The sequence below is a fragment of the Lampris incognitus genome, chromosome 17 (genome assembly GCF_029633865.1).
Source record: "Lampris incognitus isolate fLamInc1 chromosome 17, fLamInc1.hap2, whole genome shotgun sequence".
Lineage (NCBI taxonomy): Eukaryota > Metazoa > Chordata > Actinopteri > Lampriformes > Lampridae > Lampris > Lampris incognitus.
Genome location: NC_079227.1, coordinates 39,750,398 through 39,768,979, shown reverse-complemented (window position 1 = coordinate 39,768,979; position 18,582 = coordinate 39,750,398). Strand labels below are relative to the sequence as shown.

At 47.8% G+C, this 18,582-nt stretch overlaps 1 protein-coding gene across 1 annotated transcript; it reads left to right on the top strand.

The window, feature by feature from the left end:
* Positions 1-3,037: 3,037 nt before the first annotated feature.
* LOC130127999 (H-2 class II histocompatibility antigen, E-S beta chain-like) lies at positions 3,038-15,993 on the top strand. The gene is made up of 6 exons (XM_056297710.1): positions 3,038-3,154; positions 3,283-3,555; positions 14,404-14,617; positions 15,049-15,116; positions 15,224-15,337; positions 15,968-15,993. Exons 1-6 carry the CDS (start codon positions 3,094-3,096, stop codon positions 15,991-15,993), a joined length of 756 nt encoding a protein of 251 aa, XP_056153685.1. The 5' UTR covers positions 3,038-3,093.
* Positions 15,994-18,582: the final 2,589 nt, after the last annotated feature.

Genomic DNA, 18,582 nt, shown 5'->3' with positions numbered 1-18,582 from the left:
TCGGTTCGAATCCCCGTGTTAGCTGCAGCTTGGTCAGGCATCCCAACAGACACAGTTGTCCGTGTCTGCAGGTGGGAAGCCGGATGTGGGTATGTGTCCTGGTCGCTGCACTAGCGCCTCCTCTGGTCAGTCGGGGCGCCTGTTCAGGGGGGAGGGGGAACTGGTGGAATAGCGTGATCCTCCCACGCGCTACGTCCCCCTGGTGAAACTCCTCCCTGTCAGGTGAAAAGAAGCGGCTGGCGACTCCACATGTATCAGAGGAGGCATGTGGTAGTCTGCAGCCCTTGTTGTGGATTTTCCTTTATCCTTAAATGGGCTCTTGCCCCAGCAACCTCTGGGGAGAACAATCACCCCACAAACATTGGAGCAAACAGAGAATCTTTATTGCATCTGCAGATGGAGAGACATAAGGCCACACAGAGGTTCGTCTGTGAGGATATGCTCTGCCCTGAGCTGGAGGTAGGGGTTTTTATAGCACAGTCCGTCGCGTCATACCCTATGTTTCCTGCACTAACCAAGGTGTAGTCTGACAAAGCTATGCAGGAAAACATCTGAGTTAATCAGGTTCTGTGCCTGGTGAGTGTCTGTAGGTCCATTACTCTTACCTTTGCTGTCCCAGTGTCTGGGACGCGGCAAAGGGGAAGCAATCATGATGACGTGGCTATGTGACCCCATGGGGGCGCACATAAGAACAATGGGTATGTGTGTCTGCATTGAGTGGGAAGTTTCATACACACAGAGAAGTAGAAAACTACAGAGTACATACGGAGTGCATATGCAGTACATGTTGTACTCCACAACCACCTTGCAGTCTCCAACCCCTTTCAGATCTCACCTCCTACATCAGATATAGTCCACCTGTGTGCACTTTCCTCCACTCTTGTACGTCACCCTGTGCTCCTCCCTCTTCCTGAAATATGTATTCACCACAGCCACTTCCATCCTTTTCACAAAATCCACCTCCATCTGTCCTTCCACATTCCTCTCCTTGACACCATACCTACCCATCACCTCCTCATCACCTCTGTTCCCTTCACCAACATGCCCTCTGAAGTCTGCTCCAATCACCACTCCCTCCTCCTTGGGTACCCTCTCCACCACGTCATCCAGCTCCCTCCAGAATTCTTCCTTCTCTTCCATCTCACACCCAACTAGCAGGGCTTATGTGCTGATAACATTCATGCTGGTGACGTATGACGTATGACGTAGAAATGCTGTGCAGGATATAGGGATCCCACACGGCTCCTGTATCAGGTACTGATACCTGCTCACACCGCTGCACGAGGCCCGAGTCCACAACTCACTTCTTAATATCTGTGGTCCTCCACAATCTGCAGGCTCGCGTCCAGCAGCTCCTCGGATCAGATGCAAAGTCCGCTGATCCAGCATCGTCTGGTGCTGGTAGACACGAGGAGTCACGGGTCACTTATTCAGATAAAGTTTTATTTACCCACCTGACACGTCATGTGTCATGTCATGCTGCTCCACCCACCTCTTGTTGCTCCATCCTACATCTGTTCATTGTGTTATTCTAACAACACCACACCTCACACGTCATGTGTCATGTCATGTTGCTCCACCCACCTCTTGTTGCTCCATCCTACATCTGTTCATTGTGTTATTCTAACAACACCACACCTCACACGTCATGTGTCATGTCATATTGCTCCACCCACCTCTTGTTGCTCCATCCTACATGTGTTCATTGTGTTATATTAAACTTACTTAGTGGTGCACACATCTTCATATCTTCTCTCCACGTGCTCCATAGATGAATCCTCTGATGTTACACAATGAAGTGTTGCTGCTGTGCTCACCAGTTGTTTAGTGAATACACACATTCCACACAACAGGTCAACTAAACACAACTTCACTCACATCATGCCCAAGTAACACACTGAACATGACAAACTCACCACACCAAACTGACCCAACAACCTGAACACAAGGGGGCGCACATGTACTGGCTGGTCCCACCATTCTGACACACAAGGGCAACACACAAACAACCCTCTACCAACTAAACTACAAATAACACAACACAGCACAATTCTTCAACAAGTTAACATTTAGATAGTAACCAAGGCAACACAACCACAACACAACCTTCTAAACACACACACAACACATCTACATTAAGCACTGCTGCCTCAACACACAACATTAACACAACACGAACCACACCTGTGGCCCCGAGAGCTGCCATCACACACACACACACGCATACACACATACACACACATACACACACACACACACATATATATATATATATATATATATATATATATATATATATATATATATATATATATATATATATATACACACACACACACACACATATATACACACACACACACACACACACACACACACACACTGATGAGCCGCCATTGCGTTATGTGACGCAGATCAGGAAGTACTGTGTAAAGAGTCGTGCTGTACTAACGTACTGAGGCCCCTCCCTCTTTAACTTCTCCTAAAACAGTGACGTGTCCCCCCTGTTGTCCATGACGTCATGAATAAATCCCTCTAAGAGTTTGGGACATTTATACCTATTTCCGCCATTCAGCGTCAAACTGATGCATCGCTTTTATTATTGGGCTTGCTTCGCGCTTGGCTTGTGTGGGTGTGTGTGTGTGGGTGTGAGTGTGTGTGTGTGTGTGTGTGTGTGTGTTCTTGTACATGTTGAGTGTGTATTGTGTACATGGTGAGTGTGTATTGTGTACATGTTGAGTGTGTATTGTGTACATGGTGAATGTGTATTGTGTACATGTTGAGTGTCCTGCAGCTAGGGGGCGCTATACTAACAACACATGTCCTCTTGTCATTCTGTCACCGGCCAAAGCTTCTCAGTCCCCGAACAGGCTCGAACCTGTGAGTTTCTGTCCCTTTCCAGCATTAGACTCTACCCTCTACCTGGTAACAGATGACGTGCAGGCCTCTGTGTTTTCTATTGGCTGATGCTGGGAGAGCTAGCCAGCCCAGTGAGGTGATTGGGTGGTGGACTGGTTTATGTCCAGGGGGCAGTCCACACCAGTCAGTCTGTAAAGGAGGACAGTTTATTGTGTTCATCAGCAAGACAGACACATGGCGTCATGCTGCCTTGTTGTGTGTTGCTCCCTCCTGGTCGTGGGTTTCTATGGAGCAGGTGAGATAAAATATGTAAATCAGTCTCTGTTGGATGGGCTCTGCTGTGTTGTTAGAAAAGAGGTTTTAATTATTGTCTTTAAAACAATTCAACTAAGTAACTTGAACCTGTTTCTCTTTCTGTTCCAGATGCGTTTTTGTGGTATTTCACGACCACATGTGTGTTCACCTCCTCTGAGCTTCCTGACATAGAGTACATACTCTCTGTTTATTTCAATACGATAGAATATGTCAGGTTTAACAGCACTGTGGGGAAGTTTGTTGGATATGATGATTATGGTATCTATGTCGCAGAGCACTTTAACAACGATCCTGCAGAGATGGCACTAAGGAGAGCTCAGAAAGAGACGTACTGCAAACCTGGTATAGAGATGGATTACCAAGAGGCCCTGGATAAGACAGGTGAGCTGCTCTGTTATTATGACTGTTACTACTACTGTTACTACTACTATTAGTACTATTATTATGACTATTACTACTACTGTTACTAATACTATTAGTACTATTATAATGACTATTACTACTACTGTTACTAATACTATTAGTAGTACTGTGGTGGACACGTATTGGGGACAGAATTCAACCCAGGAACTAAGGGTTAAGTCATGGTTGCCCTGGCAGGTTAACGCAGGGTTAAGTTATGGTTGTCCAGCCAGTTTCCTGGTTATTCTTGCCACCTCCGCTCAGTCGAGCTGTGGTTTGGTTGTCTCTCTGATTTACCGTGGATTAAAGAAAGTTGCCTACACGGCTAAAGTGTGAACCTACGGTCTTCTCCGTTCCTTCGGCTCTACAGTACTATTATTATGACTACTACTACTTCTGTTACTAATACTATTAGTAGTGCATGTATGTATATGTGTCCGTGTGTGTGCGCGCGCGTGTCCGTGTGTGTTTGTGTGTGAGTGTGTGTGTTTGTCACTTGTGTGCGTGTGTGCTTGTTCGTGTTTGTATCTGTGTGTGTATAAGTGCGCGCGCGCGTTTGTGAGTTGTGTGTGCGCGCGTCTGTGAGTTGTGTGTGTCGGTGTGAGCGCGTGTATGTGCGCGCGTTTTTGTGTGCGCGCGTGTGTCCGTGTGTGTGTTTTTGTGTGTGCGTGTGTGCGTGTGTGTCTGTGCGTGTGTGTGTGTGTGTTTGTGTGTGATCGTGTGTTTGTGTGTGTGTATGTGTGTGTGTGTGTGTCTGTGTGTGCGTGTGTGTGCGTGTGTGTGTGTCCGTGTGTGTGTGTCTGTGTGTGCGTGTGTGTGTGTGCGTGTTTGTGTGTGTGTGTGTGTGTGTGTTTCTGTGTGTGTGTGTGTGTGTGTGTGTGTGTGTGTGTATTAGTGAACAATAGAACATGGTACATAAAACAGGTGTGTAGTATTACGGACACACATCAGGTTCAGTATCATTACACAACTACGTCAGAAGAACCCAATCAGGGTGTGAGACAGTCCCCGACATAAAGCAGCGCTGCCAGCAGGTATTAACGGGCTCCAAGCCCCCATGTATGTAAGTCGGGTCTGGCTGTCTGTAGGAGCCTCGCTAGTTGAGCTGTTTGCTTATTAGACGGATGCAAGTCTCAGTCTTAAAGAGCGACGGTGGTCGTAAAGCTGTCCGTCAAGATGGTGTATGAGGATGGTTGTGAACACAGCGCACAACTATTGATCATCTATGACGTCAACAAAGGATTATTGATGAACCCGGAACAGGTTATTAACATCGTGTGGGTTGGGGCTGGAAGAAAAACAACATATGTGTCTAAAAGAATATAATGACATGTAGGGATGAGGTGGGGAAATGAGTAGTATTAGGCTGTACATACTTGTCAACAATGTTGAGTGTTAAGTACTGAGTAATAACAGTGGAAGAGCGTGTAGTATCTGTTTTAGGAGAAGTACAATTCTAGTGTTCCCTCCCATGGACGAGGCAAGTGTGGGGCTGACAGGAGCGAAGAGGTTGTCTTCCACTAACTTCAGAGGGTTTCTTGGCAGCCTTGCAGTGAGTTATTCAGTAAAGTGGGAGAAATGCAGCCTGCTGGAAACCTTGTTCTGAGCTTCAGGGAACTTATTTGTGTTTTAATTAAACCTGCTGAAGTGGGAGTAGGAGGAGATAATGAAGCATGAGTATGCTGCATCTGAGTTCAGCATCTATGCAGTGAATGCGTGAAGGCGTCATCAGGAAACTGAGATTAGTTCTTAACAGACGCAGCTAATGGCGGTGTCTGAGCCAGAGATGTGGAAGCAGAGGCTTATCTTACAGCTGCTATGGGTCATTCTGTGACTTGTGTGCTGATTCTGAAAGAAACGTGTAGTTATACTCCTATAGTGCGTTGTGTAGCCGTGTCAAAGGGCAGTAGAGTGGACTTGGGCTGATAATGGTTTGCATTATAAAATGTGTTACGTCTCGCCGCTCCACACCCGCTCTGCAGTGTAACCTTGGCCAAGGCTCAACGTCTCCCCGCTCCACACCCGCTCTGCAGTGTAGGCGTACCCGGAGCTCTGCCAACTCCACCTGATGCCTGTTTCCTCGTTACCCCTCCACTCACCTGTTGGCAATCACCTCCCTATATCTGGCTGTGTCACTCTCAGCTTGTTGCCAGTTCGTGCCGTTCCCTGGGAGAGTACTTGTGCTTGTCCTGCTCATCGAAGTTTGTTTACTTACCTGGATCTTCCCTGGAGATTTCTCTGTTGGACCTTCCTCGTTGCTCCCCTTCCCCTGTGCGCTGCTTTCCGTTTACGAAGAGGATTTCTTCACTCCAGCGTTGCTGTGATTTTCCGTTCTCCTTTGGTATCCTCCTGTTTACCCCCCTCCTGCCTGGATTAAGGGTCGACTCCACTGTTCCCGGATTAAAGGGCGACTCCATGGTTCCCGGTTTAAAGGTGGACTTCGCGTTTCCTGGTGAAGGTGGACTTCCTGAGTTTCCTCTTCAATAAATTAGCCTGTTGGTCCCGCTATATTGTGCCTTCTGTGTTTGTGCTCTTGGGGTCGGGTGCAAACCCTAACAGTACGAACTGGCCATGACGACCCCAGCCAGCACAGACGGCACACCCACAGCCAATCCGGTGCAAGCAGCCCTAGTAAAACAAATTCAGATTACCAACGCCCATTCCCAGCAATTACAAGAGGCTTCGGTTGCTGTGCAGGGTCTCCAGTCTCAAGTTCAACCCCTGCAAGCTTCTGTGGAAGCTTTAGCTGTCCAGCAGGCGGCGATGGCGAGTCAGCAGGCAGAGATCATGCAACAACTGCAGACCATTTCAGCAGCTCTTGCCAACCAGCAGCTGAACCAGCCTGTACCGCCAGCAAGTGCGCCCCCTGTGGCCGCCGCTCCAGTAGATCCTCCGGTTCCTGTTTATTTACCCCGTGGAACCAGCATTACCAGTCCACGCCCATTTGACGGTAACTTTGAAACTTGCTCTACCTTCATTATGCAGTGTGAGCTTGTTTTCACACACCAGCCCACCGTGTTCTCCAGTGATGCTGTTAAGATCGCTTACGTGACCAACCTGCTCAGTGGTCGAGCAGCGCAGTGGGCTACGTCTTCTTAGTCCATGGGGGCCAGCTACTGTAACTCTTATAGAGACTTTGTCGCAGAGCTACGTAAGGTTTTCCACCATCCGGTAAGCGGTCGGGATTCTGACTCACGACTGAATAACATCCAGCAGGGCGGCGCCAGCGTCACAGATTACTCCGTCGACTTCCGCCTGGCTGCCGCTGAGAGCGGATGGAATGACCAGGCCCTGCGTGCCACTTTTCGTAGAGGATTGAGCGAGGCGGTGAAGGATCAACTTGCTACCCGAGAAGAACCCTCATCTCTGGATGACCTCATTGCTCTCGCTATCCGCATTGATGGACGTATCCGGGAGAGAAAGCGTGAGAAGGCCTTACGTGGAACTTCCTTCAATCCCAGAACTACCTCTGCGTCAGACCGAACTGCTGTTCCCGTTTCCCCGGCCAATCCCTCCTCTGACTCTTTCGCGACAACGCCACCTGGGGATGTAGAAGAGCGGATGGAGGTAGGACGTGCTAGACTTACTCCTGCTGAACGGGAGAGCCGATTCAAGGCAGGTCTTTGCCTGTACTGTGGTCTTAAGGGGCACCGACTCCGCGACTGTCCCTCACGGCCAAAAGATTAGGCTTACCAGGACCAAGGGAGATCCTAGTAAGCCGCCTTTCCTTCTCCCGTGGGTCCGAATCTCGCGGCCATCTTGTTCCTATTGCTTTAGTCTGGGCGGGCCAGAGACTTTCCCTTGGAGCCCTGATTGATTCCGGAGCAGATGAGAGTTTTATGGACCTTGACTTTGCCTCGCAGGCAGACATTCCCCTTGAGTCTCTTGGGACCCCCATTGATGCGTTTGCCTTGGATGACCGGAGATTAGCCTGTATCACACAGCGGACCGTCCCCGTTACTCTCACCGTTGCAGGTAACCACACAGAGACAATGCAATTTTACATCATACGTTCCCCGCTTAATCCAGTTATCTTGGGACGCCCCTGGCTCAGACACCATGAACCCCACATCTCTTGGTCCACAGGCACAGTCCTTGGATGGGGCTCTACTTGCCATGCCCAATGCCTTCGTGCAGCTCCTAGTGCTACGCCTTTGAGCTCGCCTACTCCCCTGCCTCCTGATCTCTCCTCCGTGCCCCCTGTGTATCATGACCTTGGTGAGGTATTTAGCAAGACCCGTGCTAAGTCACTCCCGCCTCACCGCCCGTATGATTGCGCCATTGATCTCCGTCCTGGGGCTACTCTTCCCAGTAGCCGCCTCTACAACTTGTCACTCCCTGAGAAGGCGGCCATGGATGAGTACATCACCGAGTCCCTTGCTGCAGGTCTCATCAAGCCCTCGTCTTCCTCTGTTGCTGCAGGGTTCTTTTTTGTGAAGAAGAAGGACGGGGGACTTCGACCTTGTATTGACTACCGGCAACTGAACGCAATCACCATTAAGAACAAGTACCCGCTTCCACTTATGAGTTCGACTTTTGAGCCTCTCTCACAGGCGACCATCTTCACCAAGCTAGACCTGAGGAGCGCTTACCACCTCGTGCGAATCAGGGAAGGCGATGAGTGGAAGACCGCCTTCAAAACACCCCGAGGCCACTATGAGTACTTGGTGATGCCGTTCGGACTCACAAACGCACCAGCAGTGTTTCAGGCGTTTATGAACGACGTACTCCGTGACATGTTGGATGTGTTTGTCGTCGTTTACCTGGACGACATCCTCATTTTCTCCCAGTCTCTTGAGGAACACGTCCAGCATGTTCGCAGGGTACTGGAGCGCCTCCTCCAGAACCAACTCTACGTCAAGGCGGAGAAGTGCCTGTTTCACTCCCCCTCTGTGGATTACTTGGGATTCATCGTAGAGAAGGGACGGACCAGAGCAGATCCCCGCAAGGTCCAGACAGTGGTGGACTGGCCGGAACCTACCAACCGTAAGGAGCTGCAGAGTTTTCTAGGGTTCGCAAATTTCTACCGGAGATTCATTCGCAACTACAGCCAGCTGGCAGAACCGCTTACTGCGTTGACCTCCCCAGCCAAACCCTTCATCTGGTCTCCTGCTGCCAGCTCTGCTTTCCAAGTCCTCAAGACAAGGTTCACCTCGGCCCCAGTGCTGCTCCATCCTGACCCCAAGAGACAATTCGTGGTAGAGGTTGATGCCTCGGATTCAGGCGTAGGGGGGGTGCTCTCCCAGCGGTCGGCTGAGGACCAGAAACTCCATCCTTGCGCCTTTTTCTCCCGCCGATTTCTGCCGGCCGAGCAGAATTATGACGTTGGAAACCGGGAGTTACTGGCTGTAGTGGCTGCTCTGGAGGAATGGCGCCACTGGCTCGAGGGCGCTGAGCACCCGTTTCTCATCTGGACGGACCACAAGAACTTGACTCACCTGAGGGCAGCCAAACGTCTCAACAGTCGTCAGGCTCGGTGGGCTGGCTTCCTTAGTCGTTTCAACTATGTTCTGACTTACCGTCCTGGGACACGCAACGTAAAGGCTGACATCCTGTCTCGGCTACACCCGAAGGAAGGCGCGTTTGAAGAGCCTGAACCCATCCTCCCTGCGGCTAGAGTGGTCGGTGTGGTCACTTTTGGTCTTGAGTCGGCTGTTCGCACTGCCCAACGTGCTCAACCCGCTCCGAGTAACGTGCCACCCCGTCGCCTCTTCGTCCCAGATGCTGTTCGGTCTCGAGTTCTTCAGTGGGGTCATAGCAGTCGTTTCTCCTGTCACCCAGGAGTTAGTCGTACCCAGTCGTTCATCGCTCGGCGCTTCTGGTGGCCAACTATGCGGGAGGATGTCAAGAGCTTTGTAGCGGCCTGCACTGTTTGCGCCCGCAGCAAGGCCTCTCACCAGGCGCCATCTGGTCTGTTGCAGCCACTCCCTATTCCTAGCCGCCCCTGGTCTCACGTGGCTTTGGATTTCGTTTCCGGACTACCACCTTCTCGGGGAAACACTGGTTCTCACCGTCATAGACCGTTTCAGCAAGGGCGTCCATCTGATAGCCCTTCCCAAACTTCCTTCGGCTGCTGAGACCGCGGACCTCTTGATGCAACATGTCTTCCGGCTTCATGGCCTGCCATCAGATGTAGTCTCCGATAGAGGTCCTCAGTTCACCTCACAAGTGTGGCGTGCATTTTGTAAAGGCATCGGAGCCACAGTAAGTCTGTCTTCGGGCTACCACCCCCAAACAAATGGTCAGACCGAGAGGGCAAACCAGAGCATGGAGACAGCGTTGCGTTGTGTATGTAACAGCAAGCCCTCCACCTGGAGTGACTACCTACCGTGGGTAGAGTACGCCACCAATTCCCTGGTCAGCTCTGCATCTGGACTTTCTCCATTCGAGGCATCCCTGGGGTATCAACCTCCCCTGTTCGACCCACAGCAGGATGAAGTGGCCGTTCCCTCCGTACAGCTCCACTTGCGACGCTGTCAGCGTGTCTGGAGGACCATCCGGACAGCACTGCTCAAGGCTGGGGAGCGCGCTCGCAGAGGGGCTGACCGGCGACGTACCCCTGCGCCGGAGTACAAGAAGGGACAGAGGGTCTGGCTGTCCACGAAGGACGTTCCCCTCCAGACAACCGACAAGAAACTCTCGCCCCGCTTCATTGGTCCTTTTGAAGTCCAGAAAGTCCTGAGCCCGGCAGCTGTTCGGCTGAAGCTGCCTTCCTCCATGCACATTCATCCTGTCTTCCACGTCTCTCAAGTTAAACCCGTCTCCAGCAGTCCTCTTATGCCCCCGGTTCCTGAGCCTCCGCCTCCGGAATTTGTAGATGGTCATCCTCAATGGAGGGTCCGCCGGCTGCTTAAAGTCCGGCGCTGCGGCCGCGGGTTCCAGTATCTCGCGGACTGGGCAGGTTATGGACCTGAGGAGCGCAGTTGGATTTCGCGGAAGCTCATTATGGATCCCTCTCTCCTCGCCGACTTCTACCGTGCCCACCCGGGGGCGCCAGGTCAGTCGCCAGGTGGCTCCCGTAGAGGGGGGGGTACTGTTACGTCTCGCCGCTCCACACCCGCTCTGCAGTGTAACCTTGGCCAAGGCTCAACGTCTCCCCGCTCCACACCCGCTCTGCAGTGTAGGCGTACCCGGAGCTCTGCCAACTCCACCTGATGCCTGTTTCCTCGTTACCCCTCCACTCACCTGTTGGCAATCACCTCCCTATATCTGGCTGTGTCACTCTCAGCTTGTTGCCAGTTCGTGCCGTTCCCTGGGAGAGTACTTGTGCTTGTCCTGCTCATCGAAGTTTGTTTACTTACCTGGATCTTCCCTGGAGATTTCTCTGTTGGACCTTCCTCGTTGCTCCCCTTCCCCTGTGCGCTGCTTTCCGTTTACGAAGAGGATTTCTTCACTCCAGCGTTGCTGTGATTTTCCGTTCTCCTTTGGTATCCTCCTGTTTACCCCCCTCCTGCCTGGATTAAGGGCCGACTCCACTGTTCCCGGATTAAAGGGCGACTCCATGGTTCCCGGCTTAAAGGTGGACTTCGCGTTTCCTGGTGAAGGTGGACTTCCTGAGTTTCCTCTTCAATAAATTAGCCTGTTGGTCCCGCTATATTGTGCCTTCTGTGTTTGTGCTCTTGGGGTCGGGTGCAAACCCTAACAAAATGTCCTTTACTGAAGGGTGCTCACAAGAGTACATAGCTGCTAGCTGCAAAGCTTCAGTTTGATCACACTGACAGGCTACAAGTAGTTTGGATATATAATTTTAGCGCGTTTCATGATTTTGCAGCATAGCGCCACCTAGTGGCCAATTAACAGTAAATAATGCACAGAACCTCAGGGCGTCATGATTTATTGGTGGACCAAGTTTCGTGTTAATCGGAGATGCTGTGAACAAGATCCGCCACCTTGAACCAATAGCATAGCTGCTGCTAAAGAGCTGCATGTTGTCCCTTATACTTTAAACGCTTATAACACAAAAACCGTCGCTGATAAACATCTGAACACATTCACACATCATGCTGGTGGTGTCACGTGTCCTGTCAGATATTTTGGAATAGTTTGATCAAATATGTTTGAAAATAAAAAATATTAGGTATATTGTACACTGTACAGGCATATATTGTACATTGGTATGGATGCATGTTTTGATCGATTAGAATGACCTTAGACCCCCTTGACATGTTCATTCTCCAGAATGTCTGTGGCGGTTTTGGTAGCAATTGAATGAATCTGTGCAGAAATGTTTATGTTTTATGATTTTTCATATTTTGAAAAATATAGAGTGACGGACTTCTGAATTGACCATATGTTGCAGTGCAGCAAAGTGTTGGGATCACTTACTGGATCTGCTCACAACATCTCAGTTCTGTAGGATGTGCAGGGGATTTGGGGGACATTTTGGGGCATTTTTGAAGTTTCGCAGGTGAAATTTAAATTTTTGTCATAAGCCACGCCCACTTTTAAAGTCATGACCAAATTGCAAGTATCAACTCCAGTAGGATCCTAGATTGTGCACCCCAAATGTCATCCAAATCCATGGTGCCAATTATGAGATATAAACTTCTCCAATTTATAGCGCCCCCTATGGGACGGTTAGGATATTTTGACAATACGTGATATACATCTAAAATTTCAAGTTGATATGTCAATGCATTGATGAGTTATGGCACCGTCATGGAAAATCACCGTTTTTCAGTCAAGGTTCATTGATCTGTCAAATCAAAACCGAGCAACGGATCAAAATTCTTTCGATAACCTTTTGCCTTGAGTGACTGTAGATGATGTGTGCCACGTTTCGTGTAAATCGATCACACGGCCTAGGAGGAGATCGAACAAGTAGTTTTGGCTATTGTCGCAAACGCCTTGACCTTCAAAATAGCACCACCAACTGGTTGACATGTGTCATTTTTTGGATCTGGGGTAAGTGCGAAATTCTGTACCAGGCCTCCAAAGGATTTTGTAGAATCTGTTACGGTGTAGGCTGCAGTACCACTTTTACCAACGGAAAAATATAAAATAAAATAAAAAACTGAGCAGAAACAATAGGGGTCCCCAGCCCCTGGGGCTGGGACCCCTAATAAATGGTAACAACATAATACAAACAAAGAACAGACACACAACAAAACAGAAGGGGAGTACACGTGTACACATGTAAAGTAACAGACGGCTGTCAGGACACAAGTGTGGTAGTAGGTCAGCAGCTCGTTACTTGTGTTGTTGTTTCAAGGCTGAGAGGTTTAAGGAAAGACTCACTTCTTGGAGACAAGCTGGGATCTTAGGTAGTGATTTACACAACTCCTCTTTGTGAGTACACATGTTGCATCTACAGTAACACAATTAATCAGATGTTGAAGAGCACATCTTCTGGATGAAGACAGCACCAGGTCACGTGTCTCATGTTAAAGGAGGGACAGAGTCACGAGACTCCACACCAGTCCCACACTTATGGGACATTTCACCATCACACAATAAGTGTGAGCGTGTTTGTGTGTTTTGTTACCAGAATCAACGGAATCTAGAACTTCCAGACCTCCTTCTGCTTCACTGCTGGACAGGACACATGTTTTAAGCTGGTGTGGTTTATTCTTCTTCTTAAATGACATTTAAGAAAGTTCTATTTGCTTCTGTGGCGGTAGAACCATAAACCAATAGAGACACAGATGGACCCACAAAGCGAGACAGGCCCTCTGCTTTGGAGAGGAGAACTCCTCCTAAAATAGATAAACCCCTTCCAAGACCAATCCTGAAGACAGACTTGGTCTTTTTAATCTGTTGGAGAAATGGAGATGTTGTCTAGCTGTAAGATGTGTAGTTGTATATATTCCCAAATACTTAACGGACTCTTTTACCGGATGTTTCCAACTACACAATCGCTACAATCACGCACAGACAACATTCCACATGTGCACACATTTAGTCGCAGGTCCGAGGCCCTGGAACATTGGTTACCTGAGGTAACAGAGTTCCTCACGTGCTTCTTGTCCTTCAAAACAAAGTGGTGTCGTCTGCCAGTTGTGAGATTTTTAACTCTCCACCAAAACCCGACATTCCTTCCAAACGTCCATCATTCACGATATTACCTGATAAGAATTCAGCCCCTCAAATAAATAAGGGAGGAGGAACAGGGCAGCCTTGGCGGAGCCCTCCGTTCATCTGGACTCTTTTACAGCTGTTAAAGTTCATCATAACAGAACTATTCATATCTTTGTAAAACATATTGACAATGCCAACAAAGTTATTCCCAAAGCCCAACGCCTCGACGGACTGTAACAGAACCGTGAGTTCAATCACGTCAAAGGCCTCATAGAAGTCTAGGAACAAAATAAGTGCTTCAGAATTTACTGCATCTGCATCATCCAGCAGATCTAGGATGAGTCTCATGTTACAGTAACGTGCCGGGTTTTCATGAGTCCTGTTTGAGGTCCGGCTATAACAGAGTCTAGTCCTCAATGCGGAGGGCTGGACTGAGGCGACTCACCGCAGAAGAGCCGTTTAACATGCTTCATTTCAGCTCTGCTAGTCACTGCCGTAAATCAGTTTATGGTAACTGCTCTGGGGGCCGCTGTCGTAATAATGTAAACTAACCTACGACACATCAGTACAACCGCCAAGGTTGGACTACCCCGGGATTCCAACCCACGACCTTTCTGCTGGGGGACGACCTCGCTAACCACTGTGCCACCATGTGGCCCCAAACATTATATACTCTGAGGATTAGCAACCCTACACATTTGACATTGATTCAAAAAGTTAATTTCAAGTCCTGATGATGATGACGATGACGATGATGATGATGATGATGATGATGATGATGATGATGATAACAAAATAATTCTTTACCAGCTGAGCCCAGTGTGAGACTGACTTCAGTGACGCCCCCTAGTGGCCGACATCCGGCCATGCTGATGTGCAGTGTCTACAACTTCTACCCCAAATACATCAGTGTCACCTGGTTGAGAGACGGACAGCCGGTGACCTCTGACGTCACTTCCACCTATGAGCTGGCAAATGGTGATTGGTACTACCAGATCCACTCCCACCTGGAGTACACGCCCAGGTCAGAACACTTAGACTCAGTACCGAATGGACCGGTCCAAATACATACACAACACTTTAACACTACACACTCGCGCGCGCACACACACACACACACACACACACACATAATGACTGGACAACAAAGAACAAAGTGATGGTTTAAGGTGGAACGTGTCTCCTCAGCGTCTGCTCTGTAGACACCAGCTGTATGTTTAAGGTGGGATGCGTGGCTCTTTACAGGTGAGATCCCAGATGGACGACAGAGTATTTATTGTGTATTAATACCGTGTTTTAAACTGGGCTGATGTTTGGTATCAGACTCGACTAGTTTCTGTGCAGACAGACAGGAAAGTACAAACTTACCTCATCCAATCACATCACGTCTTATTTATTGTTCATATGTTGTTTATTTCCTGTGTGTTTTCTTCTTCTTCACTTATTTCATCTCAGGTCTGGAGAGAAGATCACCTGCATGGTGGAACACGCCAGTTTCCCCTCTCCTAAGAAAGTGGACTGGAGTGAGTATCTATGTGTGTCTCTGTCCATGGATAGGTGATGAAGACATAGAGAGACAGGTCAACATGCAGATGTGTCTATAGATAGAGACATGTGTCTGTCTCTCCAGATCCCTCCATGTCACAATCAGACAGAAACAAGATCGCCATCGGAGCGTCAGGTCTGCTTCTGGGTTTGATTTTGTCTTTGGCAGGTCTGATCTACTACAAGAGGAAGGCCAGAGGTCAGTAACACTAGATCAGTCCAGACCAGGTTTACACTGGTTCACATCAGTCCACATATACACACTACACTATAATACCACTACATATACACACTACACTATAATATCGCTACATATACACACTACACTATAATACCACTACATATACACACTACACTATAATATCGCTACATATACACACTACACTATAATACCACTACATATACACACTACACTATAATATCGCTACATATACACAGTATACTAAAATACAAATACATCACTACATTATAATACAAACACATATAAATAGTACACTCTATATCACTACACTATATCAGTACATATAGACCATACACTATACATAGACAGTACACTATACATATAGACAGTACACTATACATATCAGTACTTATAGACAGTACACTGTACATAATAGTACATATAGACAGTACACTATGCATATAGACAGTATACTATACATATCAGTGCACATGTACAGTACACTGTACACATTAGTACTTATAGATAGTTGAAGAAACAATAGTTAAGTTGGGTGTCATCAGTACTTGAAGTGGGCCAGACTTGTTTGGTTGTATTTCAGTCTATTCACTCTTCACCACTTTTCTTATCCTTGGTCTTTTTTAACAGGGCGTGTTCTGGTTCCAACCAGCTGAAGCAGGAAGTGACGCTTCTTCCTCGTTGGTTTTTCTGGTGGCAGTTCAGTGTGTGTTGCTTTCACCTGAAGGTTTTCTCCCAGGTTGTCAGTGCTGCCCCCTGCTGGATCTCATTGCCTCCTGCTCGTATTCTTACTAATGCTCTACAGATTCTGATGTGACCCAATGCTTCACCTCCTGTAACACAACTTTGTATCAAAATCAACCGACAACATTCCCCTGACCTATATTACAGGAAATCATTGTAATGCTCCTTTTTAAATCACCAGTCGTCTGTTGCTGTTTCTCCAATTCAAATTGTTCTTTCTAAAATAAACCACCACAAACATTCTGTTGTGTTTTGTTTTAGCTTCAGTGAACATGTGGCTTTTTGGTTTTTTAGGAAAGGTCAGAGCTCAAATTCAGATTCATATTTCTGTTTTTCAACATTAATGGTTTCCAATGTACGTCACCAACATACTAAGTGTCATGCTAGTAGCAGGAACTGAGGACCAGGATGCAGACAGCGGAGACAGACTGGGCTAGAACAATGTTCTAATAAGGCAAACAGACTTACAAAACAGCAACGTAGATTCAGGCAGCAAGGAAGACTTGAGACGAGAGGTGCAGCATCCGGCCACCAAAGGTTAAACACAACCATCCGACAAAGAGTCGGGGCAACCCAGGGGAATATACCTGCTGGGCAGCCAATCAGGTAAACGGGGCGCAGGTGAGCAGGGCAGGGTAGGAACAGAAATGCTAGTCAGGGAATGGGGAGCTTTGATGACCCAGACCACACAACCATGACAGGACCCCCCCCCCCTTCTTCATTGGACGGATACCAGACGTCCCAAACAAATGGAGCAGGAGCCCCAAGCAGGGTGGGCGGAGGGGGTCTGGGGTAGGGCTTCAGGACCAAGGGATCTGGGAGTGGATGAATGGGGCCAGAGATCTTAGGCAGATGGCCCGAGGGCTGGACCGATGGACACAACTGATCTGGAGGGCGACCAGAATGCAGGACTGAAGGGAGCAGCCCCAGCAGATGAACAGGTGGATGACCTGGAGGCCTGTGATGTGGATTGGTCAGCTGCTCGGGAGCTCGGCGACGTAGACAGGGCAGAGGCGGGACCGCTCAGGGAACTTGCTTCGGAGGCGCAGGGCTGCTCGGGGTACCGTCGTCAAAGGCGGATAAAAATCAGGGCAATCGCCGGCAAAGACAGGTGGTCAGCAGAGGCAGCCGACGGCTCGGGAACAGACTGGTCGTCGGCAGGGAGAGGCCGACCACTCTGGAACCGGAAAGGTCTCCATAGCGTGGTGCTGGGTAGTGGAGACTCTGCACTGAAAAAAGTAATTTGTTGGTTTAACCTAGTCAAATTAGAGTAATCCATCACACAAACTATTTGACATTGGCTCAACCTAAAAAAACACTCAGTCTAACTTAATCTTTTTAAATCCAAGCAAACTTCTATTTTAACTTCAGGCAAGCTAATTACTTTAACTTGAGCCAATTGAAAAAAAACAGATTGCCTTCATTATCTCAATGTAAATAATCCATTCTGTTCAACCTGAAATATTTACTCTATTCAATTGATTTTTATAGGTTAAAAGGTTAGAGAAATCTGATTATTTTTAATTACCTCAATTTAAAAAAAATAGCTAATATTAGATTCAAAAAATATATTGTGACGTGGTTAAATAATGGACTTCTTAGACACCTTGTCAGAGTTAACAAGTAAGCTTTTAATGACCGCAAATCAAGCAAATCAGAACAGACACAAGTTTGTATGGATCTTAGCTCCGCCCCTTTTCTCGGCCATCGAAGCGACCCTATCTATTTGCCTACTCTTTACCCTCATGGTGGGAAGTAGCATGTTATCTAATCTAGCTTCTCTCATAACGTCCCCATCACCTTCCACCACATCACCGCTATCTGTAACAGATATGTCCGTTTTTAACATGTTCCATATCCCACAACATAACCAAAACATCGACAGCTCAGTTGCATTGTGGGTAATATGTGAATGAACCTCGGAGCAGAAACACTAGTGGAATTCGCCTCAATATTGTTTTAGATTAACTCATTTTTTAAAAAATGAGTTAATTTGCCATTACTTATAAATTCTAAGCTGTAATTAAAACATGATTGATAAATGACCGAGATCACACAGACAGTTACAGATATATATTTTTATTTCCAATATATTTTCCCTCAACAATGACAAAAACTCAATATCTGTGTTTTGAACGTTTCTGTGCAGGAGTGTCTATATTTGATACAGGAAGTAATTAACGTATGCATGGCTTAATGTATGAATTAATGTATGAATATGTATCAATGTATGAATGGATTAAATTGATCATGACATGTAGTCAACACAGTAGGAAACACTTAAAAACAGTCATAAAGCAGCATCTCATTAAATAAAAAAAAACATGAGCATGACATTTGCATTCGATTGGTGCTACCAGTCAAATGCATTTGACTCTTAAACAGCTCATTAACTGATCAGGTTTGGTATGAGGAAAACTGCAATCCCCAGACTGGATTAATTACAGCACCCCCTAAAGGACAAGGGTCACCAGCATTATTGTGAATCCTCAGCAAAGCTT